This window comes from Neovison vison, chromosome 6 (genome assembly GCF_020171115.1).
Source record: "Neovison vison isolate M4711 chromosome 6, ASM_NN_V1, whole genome shotgun sequence".
Lineage (NCBI taxonomy): Eukaryota > Metazoa > Chordata > Mammalia > Carnivora > Mustelidae > Neogale > Neogale vison.
The window spans coordinates 116,096,491-116,122,784 of NC_058096.1; the positions used below are offsets into that span (position 1 = coordinate 116,096,491).

The following is a 26,294-nucleotide window of genomic DNA, read 5'->3' on the forward strand; positions in this document are numbered from 1 at the left end:
ATCGTATTCTAAGTGGCATAAAGATTACAGTTAATACTTGCTCTTGCCCACAAAAGGAAAACATAATCAGGCATAAATCTTCAGGCAGGATCAAACTACATGACATGATCCTAGGTCCACATCTACCATTAAGTGGCCTCAGTTTACCAGACATGGGATACTAACAAATCCTTCTTAGTAAGATAATATGCAGCACAGATCTTCCTAAACAGGGGTAAAGCTTTATAGAAAACTCTTCTTGCAATCAGAAACCCTGGATTTCAACTCCCTACTCTATCATTCATTAGATGCATAATGACTTGACAAGTCAACTGAATGTTGCTTCTTTCTATAGAAACTGAAGTCAGAAATACCTTAAGATTGGGAGGATGCTGGAGGTGTTGTACAGTGTGTCTTGTAGCTCACTGATATTCTAGACAAAGTTACTAGAGATTTTCAGTTAGGGCTCTTGACTTCCCAACCCAACTTTCTAAGACCTGGTGCCTAATCCAGGGTCTCCAGCTTTCAAACTTTCAACTCAACTCAGTGGTCCTTCGGTCTATATGGTAAGGAAGGGAAAAAATACAAATAGTGCTTTTCTTCCCCCAGAATACATACAGCTGGTTAAGAGTTGCAGCCTGAAAAGATCTCATGGGATTCTTAGTAGTAAAGAGCACAGAGCAGGCAGATGTGGAATGAGAGTTTGTGGCAGAGGAGAATTATTACAGCAACCACAGAAGTCCTTGATGTAGCAGGTTACTCTCATTTTCTTTTTCACCTTCAACCTTGGCACCAGGACATCTTGGGACTAAAAATTCTTAGTGGTGAGGCTCCTAGATGGCTCAGCATGGCTAAACATCCAGCTCTTGATTTCAGCGCAGGTCATGATCTCAGGAATCACGGGATGGAGTCCCATGTCAGGCTCCACACTGAGCATGAAGTCTGCTTGGGATTCTCTCTCTCCCTCCCTCTGCCCCTCCCCACGTCCTGCTCAAGTACACTCTCTTGCTTTAAAAAAAAAAAAAAAATCTTTGTGGTGAGGGGTTTGTCCTGCTTACTACTCTAGGATGTTTATTTAGTTATTTAGTAGCATCCTTGGCTGCTACCTACACTACATGCCTGTAGCAAGCCCTCCCCCTCCAACTGTGACAACCAAATATGCCTCCAGATACCAGCAAATGTCGGGGTGGGGAGGGGCAAACAGAACTGTCTGACTGAGAATCAGAGCCTTATGGTAATAGGACTAGCTGACTGGTTCTTGAAGGGTCACAAATAAGAAGTGAAACTGCATTACACATAGATGTGTCAGAAGATGAAACTATCAATCTGTGCTAAAACACTAAAGAACTTTTTCTTTCTTTCTTTCTTTCTTTTTTAAGATTTTATTTATTCATTTGACAGAGAGAGCACACAAGCAGGAGGAATGGCAGAGGGAGAGGGAAAAACAGGCTACCTACTAAGCAGGGAGCCCCACACGGGGCTTGATCCCAGGATCCCAGGATCATGACCTGAGCCAAAGACAGGTGCCTAACCAACTAAGCCACCCAGGTGCCCCCACAGAAGTCTTTTCTAAAACCAGTAATTTTTAAAAATGCTTTCTTAATCATGACTACAGGAACTGAAGACAAAAATTCCTGTCTACTCCACGAATCTCAAGACAAAGTGGCAGACACAGGGTCTGTGGCAATCCACGAGGATCTGCCTATGCTAGAACACTCTCCACCTTCACTTTCTACTCTGAATACTTGAGGCAGGACTTCACGTGAGAGACACAAACTCTTAAAAATAAGGAGGACAGATACTAATAAATTTCTAGAAAACAGGGATTTGGCAAATGACAGAATTTTCTCCCACTTAATTTTGGTTGTAGAGTGAGGACAAATTTCCAATTCAAATATTTTAAAGGAGGCTTATGATACCCACTTTTAACTAAATAGGGGTATAACGCCTCCTCAGAATCTGCGTTTCCTGTTTAAAGATTTTTTTTTTTTTAAAGTAATCTCTACACCTAATGTTCGGGTCAAACCCACAATCCCAAGATCAAGTGTCACCCGCTATACTGACTGAGCCAGCCAGGTGCATTTGCATTTCCTGTTTAGATCAACAGTTAGAGAACTCTTTGGAGTTGCTGAAAACCCAATGGAAACGTTTTCCTTGTCCTGGGCCTTTGCCAATACAAACATTTCATATGGGGACTGATGATATGAGCCAGAGTCTACCCTTTGAGGTCATGTAGTGAGGTAATCCCAGGGAAAAAACTTGGACACAGAGGATATTTAGCTAAAGACATGAGCCCCTGAAACAGCTGTGGCCGTATCACTACCCTGCTTTGAGAAAAAGGAACTGAAGCTGAAGCCAGACTCATACCATTACTATCAAAATCTCATTCTTCATCATAAAGCAGTAGAAAAGGAAATAGCATTCCACAGACCTCTTATAAAGAAAGCAATCTGTGATATTACTCTCGGCATCAAGCCTGCTGAACTAGCAAATTAAAGCTCAGGAAGTCGCTACTTAGGTAAAAGAAGGCTGAAAGTAAAGTGAATGGCCCAACTGAGAAATGCCAGGGAAACCTCTTGAACTCTGAAAGCTTTCCCCGTGCCTCAGGATGAGCAGAAGATTTAGAACTGACATGTTTTTGTAAAAGCACATCACCTACTGACAAATAGCAATGGGTCAGATAATGAGGTGGGGAGACATGGTACTGTCACGTTCTCTATACCTAAACGTGGGGATCAGAGCTGATTCAATGGTTTAAAAAAAATAAGACCGACCTTACATGTTACCTTGTACGTTGTATAAGTACATACATACAAATGCTTCTACACAAACCCTGTAACATATATTAGTTATAGCTGTATGACTGTAGGTTATAGCATATAACGATACTTCAACATCCAAACACCAAAAAATGGGTTTTACTCATTTGTTTCTCTTCTCTTTTTACTATGGAGCTTGCCTATCTGTCATATAACAGGCTACTGAATGGATCCAGACAATCAAAAGTCCTAAGCCATGATTTGTATGAAGATATGCATGGTCTCTGAGAATTTTTCTAAAGAGAGTCTGGAAAAGCTAAAAATCCATATCAAATTAAGGCACAGTAATTGCTCGTAAGAGATGAGAAATAACTCCTCAAACTTCTGGCCTCTGAACTCTGATTCATGAACAAGTCCCATCTCTTTGACTATAGTCATTTACATGAATCCCATTTAGGTTCTAATGGGACTCATGAAAACTGTAAACACAAAACCCAGAGAAAAATGGAAAACTTAACTCCCACCAGTGAGAACAAGACTTTTATAACACAACGAAAATAAGGATTGGAATGGAAAAGAGACTTATGAAGTATCTGAAGTCCTGAAAAGCCTGTAACAAATGTTTGCCAAGAATTTTCTAGGACTCCTTACAGGGAATGAAATGCCGGGCAATAGGGGAAAAGGTTGAGGCAACACACAACAGAACCCCATCCTACAGAAGGCAGGGCACACAACTAAAAGAGCCTAAATACACGTGAAGAATTGAGAGTAAGTGCTGATTTCCAACCTGTGGTGGCTGTGTGCTGGTGAAGCGATATTCTCCTTGTTTGTCTCGACTGAACACAACTTTCCAAAGGACCATGTCAAGGAAGAAGTTCTGAGAGATATTCCAGTGAGTTAAGAATTAAAAATGACTACGTCATTCTTTATTAATGTGCACATTTTAAAAGGCTCATACAATGCTGCATCATTAGTGAAAAACATGACTTGGTTTTCATATAGACAATTTCAGTTAATATTTGAAAAGGATAAAGTATAACAGGACTTTTTTTTTTTTAAAGAAAATTCTTGTAAGAAATGTAAATCACCATAAAATTCTTGATAAAATGGGGCCTCTAAAATTTCCACAAAATATGGCTTTTATTTGAATCCTTGCGTCTTTCCCATATTAAAATAATGCTTATAATTTGAGACTTTTTTCTTAACAATAAATTGTTCATTGAATAAACAAAATATTAATTCTGTATCTATGAGTATGACTTCATCAGAGTCCAACACAAATAACTCTTTTGATAGTGAGCAAGAATAATAAATTAAGAGATTATGAGAGGATTCCCTAAAAATTGTTTTTCTTTAAATTTTATTTTAAATAACATTTGTGTGAATAGATGGAATTTACACCATAGAAAAAGGAAAGCTTTTAAAATATATTATCTTGGATGTGCTTTCTAATGTCCACAAAATAGCAAAAATACTTTCCACTGGGCAACTTAAAAAGATCAGTAGCATAATATCCACACTGCCCACTATGGCCCAAATTTATAAATACCAAGTCATCTTTTAGAAAGTAACAAATTAAGCATAATTTTCAAGTCGAGAACTATTATCACAGAAGTATACACATTTTCCAACAAATTACCTAATTTTAATTCAAAAGTTTGCTCTAAAAAGAAACCCTTCACTTAAAAAATCACAACTCTCCTTCTTCCATTTCATATATTGCTATAGTAGGAGTGAATCATAACAGTTCTGAGAACAGACAGAATTTTATCAATAAGCAGCAAATAAGAACTTACTAGCTGCTTTTATAGAAGTCAACTTAAAGGCAATCCTAGTAGGAGAGTAACTATATAATATACAATGGATCAAAGAGGACGTAAGACCTCCAGAGGAAACTCAGAAGTAAATACCAAAGGAGGCAGTTCCAGTAAGCAGCGCCAGTAAGTTCACAGTGGTCATTATTTTATACTTTCAGTAAACTGTTATTAAAATTTATGTTTCATAGAGAAAGCCCCCTCCCTCTTTTCCTTCCTTAAATGGGAGATTTTATTTTATATCACAGGTCTCTGGTGGTACACACCCACTCTGATTTCATAGCACTGATTTACTAGTTTAGGGCCACCTGAGCACCAATCTTCTCCCCTTTCTACAGATCACTAATTTTTGCTATCTCACTGCTTATTTTCTCTTATATGTGTAAGTGCAGCTGTGACGTATCACTTAACCTAACAAATATTAGTTGTGTTTCTTTTCCATGGAAAAGGTCACAAGAGAGAGCTAAATCAATTTAACTAAAACGAGACTGAAACTTTTTGTGGGCTTTCATAATGTTACCTGTCCTCTTCCCCCAGGACTGATAAATCACCAAGAATCCCAAAGCAGCAACGTAGCCATCTGATTATCTGAAATGCTTACCTCCACCATGATAGATACAAGGGCATTGACAAGAACAATCATGAGCATAGTTATACGCCACTGATATGGTACACACACTATCTGTAAGACAAAAAATTTTTTATAAGACAAAAACTTTTAAAATTGTAGTGTGCAGTTTACAGCATTATATGATAATTTCAAATGTCACTGAATTCCTATTACATACCAAGCACCTTCATATACATTATCTACTCAATCCTTAACAATGCCACGAAGTATATCCACTTTTCAGAGGATAAAACTCGAAAGTTAACTCAGGGTTAAAAGAATAGGGTACAGAAACTGAGCTTAGAATCAAATCCTATTTACACAGACTGAAAAGGCCATGCTTTCTACTAGTTTATGAATTTCTAACAATTCCCTATTTTTAAACTAAAATCCTGTCTTTAAACAGTGAAGCAGATACTGATCGAATAATGAAGTATCACTCAAAACTCTATATACTGTTACAGAAAGAACTGTAAAAATCAACTTAACAAATACAGTCTAAGTTTTCACTTCAAAATCTGGTTAATTCCTAAGATCTAAAAAATAAAACAAAAAAATCCCATTCATGTGTTCACCTTTTAGTCAACAAATATTTACTGAGTACCCAGAAGACTGGACTAGGTGCGGAGAAGTAATACGATCTAATATGTTATAGAAAAACACCTATGACTCCAGCAAGAAAAGATTTCAGGGGTGGAGACTCCTATAGTGATCAAGAAAAGATGATGGAAGTCAAAACTAGTGATGAGGGCACAAAATAATAAATATATATTCGGTCTTGTGGCAACAGGAATGTCTTATCCTGAGCTTCTAAATGCCCCGGAATTTCCTGGGGATCATGTTTTTTATTCTAATTAGGCTACTCTTGGTGGGCTCCTGGATGACTTTAGGATGGGGCCTGGTCATCAGAAAGTCTAAGCCCTGATTAGAAGCTTGGAACTTCCGGCCTCATCCTCCTCGGAAGGGAGAGGGGCTGGAGACTGAGTTAATAATTGACCATGACATGATGAAGCCTCCTTTAAAAAAAAATCCCTAAACTTCAGGGTTTAGAGAGCTTCTGCTTTAGTCAACACATCCATGTGCTGAGAGGGTAGTACATTCCGACTTCACAGGGACAGAAGCTCTTACGCTCAAGACCCTTCCAGACTTTGGCCTATCTGCCTCTTCATCTAGTCGTATATCTGTACCTTTATTATAAACCAATAAAGAATAAGTGTTAACCTGAGTTTTACAAATTATCAAACCTGAGAAGGAAGTTCTAGGAACCCTGATTTATAGCTAATTAGTCAGAAGTACAGGGGATGGATGACTTGGGACTTTCAACTGGTATCTGAAGTTGGGGAGCACTCTTGTGAGACAGAGCCCTTAACTTGTAGGGTCTGTGCTAATTCCAGGTAGTCTGTATCAGAACTGAATTGTAAGATACGCGGTTGGTGTCCAGAGTTGGAGAATTAACATATTTGGTGTTAAAAGTATTGTGAGGAAACAAAAGCTTCCCTTTAGGTGGCAAATGGGATGGAGCAAAGCTAAAATAGACTGAGAGTAAGAAAACAGAGAATCTAGCAACTGACTGACCATGCAAAGAAGAGAAGTACACATATACACACACTTCCAACTTGGATAAACAGTGGTACCAAAGAAGACAAAAGCAGGGTTGAGGGAGAACATGATGATAAGCTTAGTTATCAAGATGCTGAAAGAGAGAACTGACAGGTGAACCATGCGTATAATATTCAGTATGTCAGTGGATATTCAATTTTAAAGCTCAGTTGTGAGAGCTAGGCCAACACAGAAGATACTGAGGGGGAAGCCAGCACTACAGACGAGCTCATCCAAATATACAGAGTAACATGAAGAGTATCATGTGTGAAACATTAACATTTAAGGAATAGAAGGAGAGTCTGGAACCACCATGAAGACTAAGAACAAGGAGTCCTGGGGGTAGAAAAAAATGGGAAGGAAGTACAGCATCACAAAATTACAGTCTTGAAAATTACTGGCTAACTTGTCAAAAACTGACAAGTGGTCAAGTAAGGCTGGAAAAAAACTAAAAGGACAAGTCCACTGGATTTAAGAAGAAAGCTGTTAATGCCCTTGACCAGGATAATTTCATTAGACTGGCATGGGTAGAAGCCAAACTATTTGATGAGTGTGTGAGAGGTGAGTCAAATGCTGCACTCTTTCAAGAAATAATGTGAAGCTGAAGACACATGCGGCAGAAGAGAAACAAAAATGGATTTTCTTCTGTCTTCTTCTTTTGCTTCAAGTGCTTATCTAAATCCCTCAATGAAGCACATGGGAAAACAAACTCATATACACACTGCTGGTTCAGACTATAAACTGTCATCCTCTTCTAAGTTCAGTAACACAGCTGCTTGTACCTGAGACAAACCAACTATGAGCCCGGGAAAGACTGTAAGTATACTCCTGTAATGCCGTACTACAGAGTAGTGAAAATGAAACGCACCAACACAGACGCATCTTAAAAATAATGCTAATGGGAAAAAGCAATTCCAGAAAAATTCAAACAGTAAGACACCACTGTCATACAAGTTAAAAGCAAGCAAAACTATCTGTCCGGCTTCATACAGTATGGTAAGTGTATAATGAGAGAAAAAATGAGAAGAGTGGTTCCCTCAGGGTGTTTGGAGAAGGGTATGCTATAGTGCCTTACTGGTGTTGGTAATGTTAATGATTTCGGTTGGATAATGAACTCGTGGTATGTTATTTTTATTACTCTTGTGCTTAACAATTTAATATACAGAACAAGTATTTCATCATGAAGTTTTTAATGAAAAGATGAACTCAGTGGAGTTCACTTTTAATGAAAAGATGAACTCAGTGGACAGTGAAGAGGCAGTAGGTACAGACTATTCATGAAGTAGGTTGAGAAGGGACAGATCAAGAAACAGAGTCCAAGTTCTTTATTTTTAAAGACCAAGGGACATTTGTTTGTAGATAAGGAAAGGGAACCAGAAGCAAAGACTGAAGAAACAGGAAAGAAACTTAAAATATCAGCTAGACTCAAAGCTGTTGTTTCAATTATGTTCTTTATTCTTTTCAGGGTACATATGGGTTAATATAACTGCATTTTAGAAAATTCAGAAGGGAAAGATTATGGGGAAAACAGCCTCTGTCCCCAGTAATAAGAGAGCAAAGGAGGGGGTAGATCATAAGTCCTAGAAAACCTCCAAAAGTCCCATTTGGCTGTGTAAGTATCATGTAATACTAATGCGTCATTTTCTATTACTGCCTTACTGCTGCTATCCTACTTATCATCGCCCTCAGACAACCAGTAGTAACTGATATGCTGAACCCTTACCTGAAGAACCTGGTCAATAGAGGCAACTGGATGCAACATGATGAGTAATATGAAAACATACAAAATCATCACAGACACAACAAAAAAATCTGAAAAAGAAAGTAAAACAATTAAATTAGAAGTTCCTTAAAATAAAAATGCATATAATACAACTGGCATACTGGCAATCTTAAATTTGGTTTTGAATATATCTATTTAGGTTGGTGAAGTATATAAAGTCTGTTTTATGTTATTTTCTAGAGTATAGTACATTATTTAGGCTCAAAGATTTCACTTATGTGATACAGCATTTATAAAAGTAAAAGACAGACCTTTATGGACATTTATTTCTCTTTTTCCCATAGATAGCTACTCTGTAAGATAATCAAGCCCATATATAATTGACAGGAGACTAGACTATGTACAGCAAAATGAGATTATCATTTAAAAGAGGTATGCACTAATTACAGTTGACTATGAAAGTACTGAACAACACTTATTCCCAGTATTGGGTAAGCTATAATCCTAAATAAAGGCATTCTAGTTTGACCATATTTCTGTCAAATGAATCCTACTTTCTCAATGACCTCCTCTGTAAAAATATTTCCAAAGAAAATGTTGGCTAAAATCCAGAATGTGAACTGATTTACTATTTTAAATGTGGGCTCACCACTTGCTGCAGTAGCTGGGAATGTTAAGTTCAATCAAGCAGTACTTTGCATTACTTTCCTAACTCAAAAATAAAACTCCCTGCTCATGGCCATTCTGTTAACTGTGTACATACACGCATTCATCTGTACTTGTATAAGCATACTCTTATATAAGAGCCTTAATGATCAGAAATTTCCCCATTATACTAATATTCCCCAACATTTTCCCCTTTTTTCTTTGGCTTGGATATTTATTTACAAGTTCTTATTTCAGGTCATCTTGAAACTTAAATGTTATTGTAATTTAGTAAAACCATGTAAAACTAAAATTTTATCAGAGAGCCTTCAGATTTGGTAAAGAAGTTAATATCCTATTTTATGGACTATAAAAGGATCTCATACTATTTTTAAATGTAGGAGTCATTTACAAATAAAAAAAACTGTTAGTATGTCAGTTCAAAACCACAGGCCAATATTTACTGTCCCACAGAAATAACAGTGTATATAGTTATTTTGTATATATACATTAATATACATATTTATTGCTGTAACAACTTAGGCTGGAAGTTCTATTAACATTCATGCCAAAGGGGGGAAACTTTTACTTTGAGTCACTGACCAAGAGGATAAAGAATTTAGAACACATGTTAGATTTGTAAAAATTTTTTTTCCTTCAATTTTTATTTTTTAAAAAAGTATTACTAAACTGTAAATGGGAAATATAATATTCTATTCAATAAATGTAGCAACCAAAGCAATATGTAAGTTAATTCAAATAGTTATTATGGACAGTTAAAGTGTTTAGAAAGTGCTAGTTGGGAGTACAGAAACACATATAAAACAAAATCAGAAAAAGGACAAGAAGAAATGGTCAGAATACAAATGCTAGAGAATACAAATAGAGAGACATGGAGACAGAAAAAGTTATTTCAAAACAATAATAGCCCATATTGAGTATTTTCCAAATCTTACTGCATTTTTACAGCTATAAGCAAAATAGATTTGTAATCTAGTTTCTGATATATTGCCAGAAAACATTTTTTTACTCAGGCTCACAAACTTCTTACATCCACCTCAACAGTATTTCTCAAATCTTCCTGTCTTTCTCCTAGAGCCACTCCCTCTGATCACACCTCCAAAAACCCACCAAGATTTCCATGTGAAGCAGAAAATAATTAAACCTCTCCTTTGTTTAGCCAGGGGAGAAAAAGAGGCATGCCGTTCAAAGGAATCTGACAGCAACAATGCATGGCTGACAGATGTATATAAACACTGAAATGAAAAGATCAACAGAGAAACCAAGATGGGAAAATCAGGTTTTCATCTTCTAGTAGACTGTGCTCTCTGCTCCTGGACAGTCCCGGCACTGCTACTGAAGTACAAGTAATACTCTTCACGAGAACACAGCAATCAAAACAAATCCTGTGTTGGTGGTGACTGGAGATCAGCGAAGAATGTTCTGCACGTTACAAATTCAGATTCTACCACAAAGCGTGTGAACATGAACAAGTCCTTAGGAGTCAAGGTATCTGAACTAATAAGATGGATATGATGAGGATACCATAAGGAAGAGCAGACTTGGTTCTTAAAATGCAAATCATTTGTAAATTCAAGTTATTATTATTAAATATGTCCCAACTTACGGCATCACAGACTTGTTAATGATACCAGATGGTTTTGATGGAATATGGCATCAAAATCAGGCACCATAAAGGATTTCCTGTATGCTCGTTCCCCTTAGTATATGACTCAAAAATAAAACCTTACACAAAATAAATAAACCTACAATACTCGTTCATGATTTTGATATATACTCCTCTTGCTGTTCCTTCCTCAAAAATATGAACTGGAGTATTCTAACCTATAACCACAAGTTTCAAGTCTTTGAAAGGACACCTTATCCTGCAGGGCCTCTAGGTATCTGCTCCACCCAATTCAGACATGGCAGAGGAACAGGAAAAAAACATGCATAGACCCTGAAGAGGAGACACTAGCAGTTCAGCAGTAACATCTTCACAGACTGAGAAAGGACTTTGGTGTCACAAGCAGAAAGTTACAGGAGGCAAGTAAGAAACTGTAGCAAAAACCAAAGCCAAATCCCAAGAGATCACATCTAGTTAAATGACAATGTAAGAATTAAGTCCACATCATCATGGTCCTTGAAATGACAGCATGGTTAAAGGAGAAAATAGAACTGGGCTAAGCTAAAGCTGAAAATGGGTCACCGCAGACTGAAATTCAGTTTGATTCAGAATCCAACCAGTGGGAGAGAACAAAAACCTTCTGACGAGAATGCCTGAAATGCCTGAGATTGAGATTTAATTTTTAAAAAACAATAATCTCAAAATAGGTTTAATACATTTCACTGCTCAGATATAAAGATCAGCAACCAGCAAGTCCTAACAAAGAACGGCTGTCAATTCTAAAGGAGAAAATGAAAAACTAATGTCAGCTCTAGCAAAGCCTTAACCTCTCCCCATTCATTCCCAGTCTTACTTATACTTTACACATTACTTTATACAGTTAGACTTTATTTCTTTTTTTTTTTTTTAAGATTTTATTTATTTGACAGACAGAGATCACAAGTAGGCAGAGAGGCAGGCAGAGAGAGAGAGGGAAGAAGGCTCCCTGCTGAACAGAGAGCCCGATGCGGGGCTCGATCCCAGGACCCTGGGATCATGACCTGAGCTGAAGGCAGAGGCTTTAACCCACTGAGCCACTCAGGCACCCTAGACTTTTATTTTATCACTTTCTTTATTCATCAATAACTCCAAGATTTAAGGGGCTCCAATAAGAGACAGAAACAAGATGTGAAAATCAGCAAAATACGTTTACGTTGTCTTTAGTGTTTTTATTTTATTTTTTAGGAGGCATGTTTTAAGACAGCATGCACTCTGTTTATCCACCAACAAACACACACAGGCTATTTGTATTTAGGACAAAGGTTTTGTGGCTGTATTTTTTTTTTTTAAGATTTTATTTATTTATTTGACAGAGAGAGATCACAAGTAGATGGAGAGGCAGGCAGAGAGAGAGAGAGAGAGAGGGAAGCAGGCTCCCTGCTGAGCAGAGAGCCCAATGCGGGACTCAATCCCAGGACCCTGAGATCACGACCCAAACCACCCAGGCGTCCCAGAGTGAAGCAGGCTCCCCGCTGAGCAAGGAGCTCGATGCAGGACTTGTTCCCAGGAGCCTAGAATCACAACCTGAGCTGAAGGCGGCGGCTTAACCGACTGAGCCACCCAGGTGTCCCTTGTGGCTGTATTTTTTGCTAAACACAATTTTTAATACTAGGTTTTAAAAAAATAGTCCAGTGATCAACAACTGAGTTTACTACTTATTGAAGTCAATTTGAAACTAACTGAAAATACAAAATATCTTAATACAAAATTAAATGAGAATACAAAGCCTTTAATTTTTTTTTAAATTTTCCAAATGATACAAAAGATACATTTTAAAAACAGGCAATTAATAATCTTTTTTTTTTTTTAACTGGAGAAGCATGGGTAGGGTGGATTTACTTAGCTCTCTAACTTCTCTGACATCGCTGTCTTACTTATCAAACAGTCTGAACACCAGTTTTCTTATATAAAGAAAGCATTATTCTCTGATAGATGTTTTAGCCACACTTGGGCATGCTTCCTTGAAATATAAAAATATGGAACTAAAAACAAAACATGTATGTCAATTTTAATTAAGTTCACTTTAACCAAAGCTAACTTTAGTTATGAAGTACTCTTAGAAGAAGAAGTGACTGACCTTCTATGGAAGTCTTTTTGTCCCAAAACATACTTCCAATATGTCTCTCAATAATACAGATTCTGCTTTTTAGATAATGGATTTTTGTTTTGTTTTGTTTTTTCAAGATCTATTTATTTGGAGGGGGTAGGGGCAGAAGGAGGGAAAAGAGAGAATCCTAAGCAGACTCCGAACTCTGCGCAGACTGATGTAGGGCTCAGTCCCATGACCCTGAAATCACGACCCAAGCTGTCAAGAGTCAGTTGGAGGCTCAACCAACTGCACCACCCAGGTGCCCAGTATCAGTTTAAAAAAAAAAAAAAAGTAAAAAGTAAAAACAGATTTCAATATTACTGATAGGTGAACAGTCTTAACCTGTCCAAAACAGAAACTAATAAAATGTGACCTACAAACCACATAGTGTAGAAAAATAAATAAGACATATGGGAAAATGGGGGCGCCTGGGTGGCTCAGTGGGTTAGGCCACTGCCTTTGGCTCAGGTCATGATCCCAGGGTCCTGGGATCGAGTCCCGCATTGGGCTCTCTCCTAAGCAGGGAGCCTGCTCCCCCCCCGCCCCGCCTCTCTGCCTGCTTGTGATCTCTCTCTCTCTGTCAAATAAATAAATTATTAAAAAAAAAAAAAGACATATGGGAAAATGCTTTGTAAACCCTCATGAGATAGAGATGCTAGCAGATGTTACTTACACTTCTGTGACCTGACAGTCTGCCAACCAGAACACCGGCATTTCTTTCTAACTACAGCAAAAGAATGACTACTATTTATTCTAAAATACTGCAAAAATCTAAAGTTTTTTATGAAAAAAATTAAGTTGTCCCACATGTTAATAGTATATTCTCAATTTTTTAAAAAATTAGCACTTTATACACAGTAACTGATTTTTTTCCCCATAAACCCTAGTTTTGATCAATAGAGAAGCTATCTCCTACTGCCATAGTTAGATGAGTCAACATAGGCGCAAGACTCCATTTTACTGACACTTTCAGCAGTGGATGCAAAGGTGACACCGATGAAGAATTCCAGGTGAATAATGTCTGTGCCAGTATCAAGAATGATGACAAAGACAGCTGGCACTGTGCAGACCACCCAGAAGCAAAGTATAATACCCACTGTTCCAACTGAAGAACCTCTGTTCCTGTTTCTAATTCTAACTCTGTCTGCAATGGGCTGTAAAAATAAAAGCTGGAGCCAGAATCAACAGTGTGAAAACCAGGATTGTTTAGAACTGGTGGCTTTAATTTTCAACTTTAGAGTGGCAGCGACCATGAGAACAAAACAAGACAGTAAACATCTAAATCACTAGGTTCATTTTATGTGAAGACCCATTTCACTTTGAAAGAACAATTTCAACTCTACTCTTCTTATATTATTTTTAAAGAAAGAAAGCAGGATAAAAATCACAAATGCCAAACTTACAATTCTTGTAGCAAGGCTGCCTGAAGGGTTTTCCTTTTGAAAAGGCAATTGCCACTATGAGGTACTGAAAACTGGAGATAAAAAATACTGTGGTATTTTCATAATTTTGAATATTATGTGTATCAACATTGCTTTCATTGTACAAATGTGAAGAATTCCAATATAGGCTTCTCGTTGTATTACAAGCACTAGAACACAAAACATTTTTACATTACTAAATACAATACTCATTTTCCAAAAGGAACCAACTTTACCTTAACTATCTTAAATCACTCCCATTAACAGAAATAAGGTTTTTATAGGAAAAGATCCAACAATATCAAGGTAAAACATACAGAACAGGCAACAGAGTGTTAAGGGTCTCTTCTCCTTATATTCCAATCAGTTAATTCCAATCATATTTAACAAGTCCCTCTTACTTTTTAAACTTGGAGATGAAACTAATATCACACTGTACATTGACTATACTAAAATTAAAATTTTAAAAAAAGAAACACAACTAAATTTTAGGAGTCATTTTAACATGGTAAAGGTTCACAGACCTTAAGTTTGACCTTAGCCCTACCACTTTTTAGTTTAACCAAGGAATTATTAAATTGTTAAGCCCCCATTTCCTGGCCTGTAAGGGTGGGTATCACCTGCACTATCACAGGGTTTCTGTGGGGAGTAAGATAACTCATGTAGATGTCCAGCAAAGCACTGAGTACTGTCAGTATTCTGTGGCTGTGGTGCTCTCTCAGCTCTGCTTCCAGTGGGCACGACTGTCAAACATGTATCACACCCATTACCAAAACATTAGTTACATAAGCACAGGCAAGCAGTAACAAAATGTTAATCTGCTACAAATGAATTCTGGAAAGATTCTCCAGAACAATTCCATCTATTCCTTTGCATTGCAGTGTTTATATGTACATATAGGCAGACATTAATGTTAAATTTTTCAGTTTCCCAAAACTTTTAAAGACAACTTTTAGTCCCTTCATCAAGCAAGCTATAATGTTTGTATATAAAAAATGTAATTCTACAAAATTACATCAGGGTATAGTTTACATGTTGTTTTGTTTTTTGCAAGCCTGATATCAAGACCTAAGCTAAGATCAAGAATCAGATGCTTAATTGATTGAGCCACCCAGGGACCCCAGCTTATACATTTAATTAATTAAACTAATGTTATAATCTGTGACTGATAGAACACTCTACCCATAAATAAGAGAAGCACTTGGTGTTTTTGTTTTTTTTTTTTTACAAGTTTTTTCAGATTTTAAAATGTCACTTCCTAGGTCTGGGGTAGAAAAGTTAGATGGACAAACATTCTGGGTTTAGAGAAGAGAACACTGATTAATTTCAATGCTCCCATTTTACAGATAAGCTCAGTAGCTAATTAAGAAACTGGTCCGATATCCCCTTCTTGGTAATGATTATGAAGAACCTGCCTGACCATCTTTCTAAAAATAAAAGGAGTTACAATGATATAAAGTCAAATATAGGCCAAATAACTGTTTAATCAAGCTGCCTGCAAAATTTATATAAATTCTAAAACTTATTTCTACTATGCATATATGTTACACACATTCCACAGATTTTTTAAATGGATTGACCAACTTACTCTGACTGTGGCTGCCATACTTCATACCAAGGTTGCTGCTTGACCCAAAAAAACCCCAAAGATTGAAATCCAATGCAGATGATGATCTGAGACAAAACGGAGAAAAGAAGGGCCCCAGATATAAGACCTGAGGGTGGTCTTTGCGCCACGAGTTCCTTCCAGGCAGGATTTAAACTCACTATAATGAGAAGGAAAAGGGGAGAAGTTTTTATCTATATAGTTGTTATGTAATACATAATCAGATTCACTTAGGAACTTAAATTCATTTTTGTCTAACAAATCTTTAATATGAAAAATGTCCAAAATCCAAGCCAAATGTCATGCATATTTAAGTCAGCTGTAAAAGTAAACAATTTAGGCTTTTTCTAAAGTATCTCACCAAGTACTTTTATTTTTTTATTTTTTTAATATTTTTTATTTATTTATTTGACAGAGAAAGATCACAAATAGGCAGAGAGGCAGGCAGAGAGAGAGAGGAGGAAGCAGGCTCCCTGTCAAGCAGAGAGCCCGATGCGGGGCTCGATCCCAAGACCCTGAGATCATGACCTGAGCCGAAGGCAGCGGCTTAACCCACTGAGCCACCCAGGCGCCCTCACCAAGTACTTTTACATTAGCCTACTGAATTTCAGAGAAATACCAGTACAAGTAATAAGAATACTAAACAGAAACATATAAACTATAACATTACCGTGCTTATATGTTAATTAAGTTTATATGTTAACTATGTTTAAGAATTTATTTCTGAATATTTAATTAAAAGCTATAGTAAAAAGACATATTTTCTTCCTCTTAAGACATTAACACACACACACAAAAAGAAGACATTAACAAAGGTTGAAAGCTATATGAACAGTAATCAAAAAAAGCTTTGATAACTTATTAAGGTGATGTCCACCAAGTTTCTCTACTGTAACATTTCTGCTTTTCTTTTTGTAATTAGTTTGTAAAAAGATATATAAAAATCCTGTTCTTCATTAAACTTCGACTCGACAAATTCCCTAAACTAGTATTTAGGGAATAGTATTCCCTAAGGATTGTCTAACTCACTGGTTCTCAACCAACATGATTTTGCCCTGTAGAGAACATCTGTTAATGTCTGGAGATATTCATGGTTGTCAAAACCAGGGGAGTGTTGCTGGCATCTAGCAGCAGGTAGAGACCAGAGATGCTCGTAAGCATCCTCTAATGCACAGAAAAGAAGCATCTGGCCTAAAAGGTCAATCAGATCAGTGTATTTTCATGGTTGAAGTCCATCATTCCTTCTATAGTTATCAGTTTGCATTTTCATCTAAGGAAGAGCTTTCTCTTCTCTCCCTACTTACTTATTTCTAATATGGACTTGTGAATTTTTATTTGATTAAGCAGGTCATATCCAATTACATCATTATTTATTCTGACATAAACACAAAGACCAAAATCAACCACTATCTTCTGTTTCCTCATATGGTCTACCTAGGGATATGGCATCACTTCCGCCATACTCCTCCCAAGAATTCACAGTCTGAGTCTAATGAGACTACTTCAGACCAGACAAATCCATTTAACTGATTTCTCTTCTTTCATAAATGTCAACACCAAGATGTCCCCCAAGAAAGGCTGATGTAATATTCTGGATTTAAAAAGATATAAGTGGGATGCCTGGGGTGTCTCAGTTGGTTAGGCACCTGCCTTCAGCTCAGGTCATGATCCCAGGGTCCTGGGATGGAGCCCTGCACTAGGCACTCTGCTCAGTGGAAGAAAAAGATGGAGAAAGAAGAGTAAAACAACGAGAGCAAATAAAAACAACTAGTAGTTTAAAAAAAAAAAAAAAAAGAATTTATAGGAAAGAAGTATGCCCTATGTTATAATTATTGATATAAATTTACCAAAGTTTAAGGAATTAATCAGAATTTCATATGCTTTTAAATCAATACTAAAGCAAATTACTCACTTGTAAATACCACTACCAAAATGATTGCCAGATCAATGAAAAGAAACTGGAAGTCTCCCAGGTTACTTAAGATCTGCAAAAGTAATTTTAAAAGCATAATTAGTTTTCAGAAACTATTTTTATACCACTTTGCCTGGCTTTAGATTTTTCTTCTCTGATTTTAGTTCCCCCACTCTACCCACGCCCCAGCCCCCACCATCAATAACAACTTTAAAGTAATATTTGGACCTGCTTAAAAATTAAAGTACATTTGCCTTTGATAGTAAAATCTTTTAAGCTTTTTGACAAAAAGAAAATACAAGCTCTTACTTATTATATTCAACACCCTTGGAAATTAGTATCTCAAAGCTTCCTAAAATCCATCTAACACCATCCCTCCTGATCCTTTCTACAAATGGTAGAAAGGGATAACTTCACAAAAACTCCGTGGGATGTCACTACTGTTTGTTTTGAGAAAATTCTAAAGTGAGATCACTTCAGTTATAAAATCTGATGGAGTACCTACAGACATCACCGTTTACAGTTTTCTCCAAATGCATAAAGTCCTACAAACCACTACTGAAACATCTTTCTCACTCTGGCCTTTTTCTGTAAATGTTTAGCAGAGTTAACTACAAATGTGAAATATGTCACAGCTTAACATTTTGAAGAGCTCTCAGAAAGATGCCCAACCTGTGCTAAAGGCAAAAAAAAAAAAAGAATACAATCATCTTTTATTCACAAAGCTTTAGCCACAACTGTCAGCCTTAAAGAAAATGCTATTGCAGATTCATGAGATTTTCAATCTGCTACTCAAAATATAATAAACTAAAGGAAAATTTATAGATGCTAGTTATGTAAGTTCCCTAATTAGTGGATGCATACATACTCCATTTTTTTGGTTTAAATGCCTTAACAAAAGCACCATCTCTGTAAGCCAAGTCAGTACTCACGGAATATAGCAGAGTAACACTGAAGTACTGTATAATGCTGTACAAAGCCATAAATTTAAATACACAGAAAGAAGTCATTAAAGCAGCACGGCCTTCCCTGGGAAAACAAATGTTGGCATGTCAATAAAAGCATTTGAACTCCTCTTCCAAACCACAGTAATATCCTGACTGATGAACATCAACATTCAACAGCTATGACAAAGCACTCTTCTACCAAAAGATCAAAACTAAAGCAGAACCTGAAAGAGATGAAGAGTAGCGACCTGCTGCTAATGAAGTCAGAGATCGAATATACTAACACAGCATCACAACAAATTCATATTAATTTCTATGATGATTTTTTTTCTACGTTAACAGAGCACATCACAAAGAGATAATGTTGAATTTGTGCTACCTGATAAGGTTTGGCACACAGGAAATACTAGGAGTTTTGGAGGTAAAGGGAGATGCCACTGAAGCCTCGAGCTCTGATAACGAAATGCCTCCATGTGCCCGCTTCAAAGCCTAGTGTTTTGAAGAAGAAAAGAGGTTAAGTTTTATAAATGTGACTTAGCCTAAAGAACTATAAATCACAAAAACCATACTTACACCACAATCATTTGCACCATCACCGCACATCCCAACAAAGTAACTAGAAACAAAAATTACATTAAGATTTTGATTACCTTTTTAAAACAAACAACATTTAACTTAAGATTCCTCCTATGTTATTATGAAGAGCTAATAGACTGAGACCTCCCCACTGGAACTAAACAATCTTTTTATCGCAAGGACTACAGGCATGTTGCTTTTGCAAATGGCATCAGCTTGCAAGTCAAATGACCTGGATTATTGTCCCATTTCTGTCACAAGCTGGGCAAATCAGTTTATCATCTGGCACCTCAATTTCCTTATCTTGAGAGCAAAGGTCTTGGGTCTGTACAGTCTTTAATAACCTACTTTTACACTAAAACTTAAACATAATTATTTACACAATCTATGAAGTCACTTCTACAAGCAGAGTAAATGAACTCTACCTTACAGATATTACCTGGAAAAGGAATTGTAGATATTGTACTTTATCTAAACAAATTAGCACATGAACCTCTTTTAAAAAGGCATTTCAGAGCTGTCACCTATCTGATAGATGACAATACTATATACATGAAATATTAGTTACTTTTCTGGTTTTGAAAATGACATTAAAATCCATAAAAATAAAAAAACAAAAACAAAAACAATACTTACTCTACATTTTGCAATGCTTCTATTAATTGTGTTTTCTGATCAGGTGCCATACGAGCAAACACAGTGCCATGCAACATCAACTAGAAAAAAATAAATTTCTTTAAAATACTGTTCACAGTTTATTCGTGTGAACACACACATACATAAACCCATGTCACTAACCTTAGGAGCAAGGTCTTGGAAATGTTCTAATATCACTGAAAATGATTTTCCATTCATTGCAAAATGGTAACGAGTCACCTGAAGATCCTCTAAGCTATCATGGACCAGTTTAATTGGAATAGCCTGTGTATGAGACATTTAAAACAATATTTAGGCAGCCAGACCAAGTAATAAAATCCTATTTTAAATACATTTGATTTATGGGGCGCCTGGGTGGCTCAGTGGGTTAAGCCTCTGCCTTCAGCTCAGGTCATGATCTCAGGGTCCTGGGATCAAGCCCCACATTAGACTCTCTGCTCAGCAAGGGGCCTGCTTCTCCCTTCTCTCTGCCTGCCTCTCTGTCTACTTGTGATCTCTCTCTCTCTCTGTCAAATAAATAAATAAAAATTAAAAGAATTTTTAAAATAAATAAATAAATACATACATACATTTGATCTAGGAGTGCCTGGGTGGCCTAGTTGGTTAAGCATCTGCCTTTGGCTCAGCTCATAATCCCAAGAGTCCTGGAAGCAAGCCCAGCATCGGGAGTCCCTGCTCTCAAGGGAGGCTGCTTCTCCCTCTGCCTCTACCTGCTCTTCCCCTGCTTGTACTCTCTCTGTGTCAAATAAATAAAATCTTTATTTTTAAAAAAATCACATATATATTTGATCTAAAATGAAATTTTTATTTGATAATTTACATAAAACAATGAAAGTTTAATGTTTATTAAAAGTAAAAGGAAATTCAGTTTTTATAGGTAGATTACCTATAGTGGTTATTTAAAAAACAACCAACCAACCAACAAAGGCTAAAAATCAGCTTCGGTATGAAATAACACATGGACTAAATATTATAGACCTCCTGCATCATTTATCATTACTTTTAAAATAGCTGCCTAGGCAGCTCAGTCTGTTAAGTGGCCACTCTTGGTTTCGGCTCAGGTCGTGATCTCATGGGTGGTGGGATCAAGCCCTGTGTCGGGTTTCTAGCTCAGCAGGGAGTCTGTTTGGGGATTTTCTCCCTCTGCCCCTTCGCCCATTCTAACACACTCTCTCTCCTCTCTCAAATAAATCTTCTTAAACGGTTAAAATAGGATAAATATCTGGAATTTTCATACTTTAAAATGGTGCTTCTCAAGTTCGGGCTAAATTTTCATTCTTTAAAATGGTGCTTCTCAAGTTCGTCAGAAATCACAATTTGAGGTAGCTGGGTCTCATCCAGCCCTGATAAATCAATCTCTGAGGATGTGGCCCAGGTGTCTGTTTTCATTTATTTTCTGTTGTGTTGTGTTTTTTTAATGCACCACCTTTTATTTTTTCAGACTAAATTCAAACAAGCAAGCTTCAAAAAGGAAAATTCTTCTTGACATTACCTCTGAGTCAATTGCTGATGAATTACTGCACTGTGTTAGGGTGTCTGCATAATGCCAGTTTATCTTGGCAACTTTCCCATCCTTCGGAGGTAATGCTTCAGCAATAATAACTTTATCCTGAGGTAGTATCATTCCACAGTCTCTGGCCACAGAAACAGCAGTCAACATATTGTCACCTAATTTTCAAAATATTGAAAATGCATTACAATTAAAATGGAAACATAAATGTATTCAACAATGAATATTTATCAAGAATACCTACTACCCCATCATTGTGCTTGGCAAAATGAAGATAATGTACAGTATTACTCTTGAATCTTAAAGACAACAAAAATCAAAACATACTTTACAAAGGAAGCCTCAAATAATTCAAGCACACATATGCTGAATAGTCATACCATTCTCACAATTACAATTTTTAAAGCCAGATACACTGTGATCTCTTTCGGTCAGGCACTAGTAGTACCTAGCGACACCTGGAACAGTGCTGCACATGCATAGAGCAGGTGCTCAAAAAATATCTGTTGGAATAACTTAGGAGTCACTGGGTCTGTACAAGAATACCTAGTATCACAGGAAAAAAGGAACAGGTTCCGAAAGCAAAACGATGAGCCAGGTAAACAAGAATACAATCTTCACAAGATAGGAAGAGAAGATAGATATCCTCTCAGTCAGGAGGAGAGAAATGAAAAGAAGCCCTATAAGGATAGGATCAAGAAAATATCCACACATGTGAGAGGAATGTGAAAGGTCTGCAAAGCCCACTGCTGCCAAAACTGAAGGGCAGCAGGATTTCTTCCCCCAGTTCCCACACACTATTTCCAACGGTGGCCTCTTGTGACCAGACAGACCCCCCATGGGACAAAGGTCACAGTCCGTCATGGCAGGGAAAGAGAGGAAAGAGACAGAGATGGAAAGTGCTTTGAAGGAGCAATCCTTAGAACCAAGGAATTGCTGGGATGCTAATAAACTTCTACTTGAGCTACACACTGGTAAGTTTGCTATTAGATGGATCTCAGAGTCTGAAACAAAAAAACGTCAATTGCTTTTTCCCCATAAGTCTTAGTGAACACATAAATGAGCCATAGAATGATTATCTTAATTCTTAATATTTACTAAGAAAAAAATACTTAAGAGTTGCCACAATTTCATACAACTAAGGAATGGGAATTATCTAATATCAACAATATAGTAACACCAGAGAATCATTTGGATATAGTCGTCAGAAATCAAAAACCAATCAAACAATGGCTATTTTCACTAGTACACATTCAGGCAATGAAAATAAACATACTCTTACACATAAAAGTGTAATTCTAACAAATATCTATTAGTCATTTTCCATGCATCTGGCATGGTTCTAAAAACTGCACAAGACCCCAAAACGAACAAAACATTCTCTTAACTCTCTAGAATCTTATGCTCTAGTACAGAAAACAAATCTACAAACAGCTTACACAAAATAAAATAACTGCTATAAAAAGTATATGATTAGAGGAACAACAAAAAGAGCAAAATCTAAATTTTTACAATATGCCCTTCACTGTTTTACTACTTTTATAAAAAGAATTTGCTAGCCTCAGGAGAGTTCTGCAAAGTTATCTTATACCTTTAAAAAACACTCTGAGTTGAAATGGGACAAGGTAGGATGGAGTCACTATATGCTTTTGTAACTAATCATTCCACAATATCCTATAACCCGAACTCTTAAGAGTCACATTCAATTTTTCCTGTGTCCTTTTATAAAGTCTAACCTGTGACCATGACAGTGCGAATGTTGGCTTTATGCAAATCTTCAAGTACTGCAGGGGTTTCTTGCTTTAATTTGTTCTGCATTACAATTAATCCCATAAAATCCATGTTGTTTTCAATGACATCTCTGCAGAAAAAATAAATTTTAACACAAAATGGTTTAGTCCAGAGAACAGATACTTTTCTCTTCTTATTAATAAAGCAAATTAAAATTCCCATAAATTACAAATTGAAACATTTTATATGCTGAATAAGCCATATATATGTGTGATCGAGCTTAATATCTCAAAAAATTCATATCTGGAAAAATAATTCCCAAGAGGCATATTTTGAAATAAAACATTACCCTTTGAAATGTGAGAAATAAGGATAACGTGAGAATGTTATCTTTTAAAACACTGAACACCTGAAGTACTGAAAAATGTTCATCTTGTATTCTACCCACAAAATGAATGAGTATAAATAAATCTATGCTTTACTGGCCCCCAAATATAACACAGCCTAACATAAATGTTAAGAAAAAAGGAAAAAACTTGACCATAAGCACATTCAACATTGTTATACTGCATTCATTATTATCAAGCCTTTGATGATTTTGGAAGTGATCAAATTCTTTTTTTAAGATTTTATTTATTTGAGAGAGAAAGAGTGAGAGAGTACAAGAAGGGGGAGGGTCAGAAGGAGAAGCAGACTCTTCACTAAGCGGGGAGCCCAATATGGGGCTCAATCCTGGGACTCCAGGATCATGACCTGAGCCTAAGGCAGATACTTAATCAATGAGCCACCCAGATGCCCCTAAACTCTTGATCAAATTCTTGATCCTGGCAGTGTGATACAAAAACTATTTAGCAGTCTGACAATGGGCCCCAGAGATGGGGCTCTTACACTATTTATTAATATTCAGGGCACCTGGGTAGCTCAAACATTAAACATCTGTCTTCGGCTCAGGTCATGATTCCAGAGTCCTGGGATTGAGCCCTGCCTCAGGGTCCCCATTCAGAAAGAAGCCTGCTTCTCCCCCTCCCTCTGCCTGCTGCTCCTCCTACTTGGGCTCACTTGCTCTCTTTGTCAAATACATAAATAGAATCTTTAAAGAAAATTTCCTTTAAAAAATATGTATTAATATTCAATAACTATCAAGATGCTATTCCTTCAAAAGTTAAGTACCCACTCTGCACCAAGTAGCACTACTATTCCCTGGAAGGTCAAAGATGAAAAGGTATGATCCCCACCCTCAAGGGGCTTTTGTGGGAAAACAGACATGCTGGCAAAGAGATATATGCAGGGGCGCTCAAGTAGCTCAGTTGGTTGAGCATCCAGCTCTGGTTTGGCTCAAGTCATATCTGAGGCTATAAGATCAAGTCCCATACTTGGTACAGAATCTGCTTGAGATTCTCCCCAGTCTGCCCCTCCTCCCTCCCTCTCAAATAAATAAATAAGTAAAACCTTTTAAAAAAGTGTGCATGCAAAAATAATATGTGCTTCAGCATCATCATGGAGATGGCTACATTTTAAGAAATCTCAAGCTACTGAGGTGCCTGGGTGGCTCAGTGGATTAAGCCTCTGCCTTCGGCTCAGGTCATGATCTCAGGGTCCTGGGATCGAGCCCCACATCGTGCTCTCTTCTCAATGGGGAGCCTACTTCCCCGGCTCCTCTGCCTGCCTCTCTGCCTACTTGTGACCTCTCTCTCTCCGCCAAATAAATAAAAATAAAATCTTTGGGGGGGGGATCTCAAGCTACTAAAATTCTATCACAGAATTATTTTTTTCTTTTTTTTTTTTTAAGTAGACTCCACACCCGGTAAGAAGCCCAATGCAAGGCTTGAACTCACGATCCAGACATCAAGACTTCAACTGAGATCATAAGTTGGACACTCAACCAACAGAGCCACCCAGGTGCCCTAGAAATATCTCCCCCCACCCTGCCCCCGGGATGGAGAAAGAAGATTTGAGGTTAGGAACCAAAATTTCAGACTTCCAGTAAGAAGTGGTTTTTTGACACAAAATTCAATAAAGACACTTTAAGTACAAAACTCTAAACCCTAAACAATCTTTGAAATATAATTTATAACTATGGGTAGTAAAGGTATTAAAGAATAGTTAAGAAACAATATAAAATGACACTGCTGGTGGTGATAGGAGAAATGAGCCTTTAAGTGAAAATGCACTTCAAGGAACAAATCTGTACCAATGTGAAACCCTAGGGTCGAAGTACTATAGCCATTTTCCCATGACCTGCTAGTTTCTGGCTACTACTGGTTTCCTAACAATAAAATGACACAGGTCATGGAAATTTTGTCCTCTAATGAATGAACAATACAATATTCAACTCAAGATGTAGAAGTTCAAGCAGTAAGAGAAATGCCAAAACCTGCCCCCAAGAGAGAGGTGGTCTTGGTTTTACAGATGCCAAAGAAGGAGAGAAAGAGAGAAAAGTTGACAGGGATAGGATATTCTGGGCAGAAGGAATAGCTTATTCAAGGGCATGGAAGAATGTCTGATTAGGACAGGCTCAAGAACTACAGACAAATCAGTAGTTAGTCTTTAAGGGGAAAAAAAGGCAAAAGGTGGAGCTGTAGAGAAAGAAGAGCCTCGTGTGTCCTTCATAGAAATTAGAACACGGTATTTTACAGCACCTCCCAACTATACATATTGATCAGTCCCATCAGCTGGCTACTGCTTTTCTTTTTTTTTGAAATGTTCATGCTTAAACCACATCCCCCAAACATTCTGTGTGAACAGGCAGAAATCCTAACATAGCTTTTCCTTTTAGCTATTGGGCTATCTGCTCCACTCCTTTAGTTCTCATTCAGAAAACCAGGATTCTACTATAAACACTGCCCTAAGTCTTCAGGCTTAGGAATCATCTGCTTTTCAAAAGCTTGCATTAGGCCACTTTTACGAAAGACCTACATCGGTACTTGTTTTCAAAAACCCAAAAAAATCTGAAGACTTTTCACTTTCAAGAAAAAAGGGGGAAAGGCAAAAAGAGGATTCAGCATTTATTTTGCAGCAAGCCAATTCAGAAGCAGTGCATGCCCAAGCAG

General features: G+C 37.1%; 1 protein-coding gene across 6 annotated transcripts in view; it reads right to left on the reverse strand.

Moving 5' to 3' along the window:
* The window catches only part of ATP13A3 (ATPase 13A3), a 92,089-nt gene that overhangs the window by 7,085 nt on the left and 58,710 nt on the right, over positions 1-26,294 (reverse strand). For 5 of the 6 annotated variants that reach the window (XM_044252025.1, XM_044252027.1, XM_044252023.1 and 2 more), the window contains 13 exons: positions 23,250-23,374; positions 21,496-21,671; positions 20,145-20,267; positions 19,983-20,062; positions 19,344-19,386; positions 19,150-19,259; positions 18,756-18,852; positions 17,824-17,896; positions 15,894-16,071; positions 14,288-14,475; positions 8,485-8,573; positions 5,154-5,234; positions 3,526-3,615 (listed from right to left, as the gene is read on the reverse strand). In XM_044252025.1, the coding sequence (XP_044107960.1) occupies positions 3,526-3,615; positions 5,154-5,234; positions 8,485-8,573; positions 14,288-14,475; positions 15,894-16,071; positions 17,824-17,896; positions 18,756-18,852; positions 19,150-19,259; positions 19,344-19,386; positions 19,983-20,062; positions 20,145-20,267; positions 21,496-21,671; positions 23,250-23,374 (1,453 nt within the window). The remainder of the gene's footprint in view (positions 1-3,525; positions 3,616-5,153; positions 5,235-8,484; positions 8,574-14,287; positions 14,476-15,893; positions 16,072-17,823; positions 17,897-18,755; positions 18,853-19,149; positions 19,260-19,343; positions 19,387-19,982; positions 20,063-20,144; positions 20,268-21,495; positions 21,672-23,249; positions 23,375-26,294) is intronic. The other variant, XM_044252028.1, reaches the window with a different exon arrangement.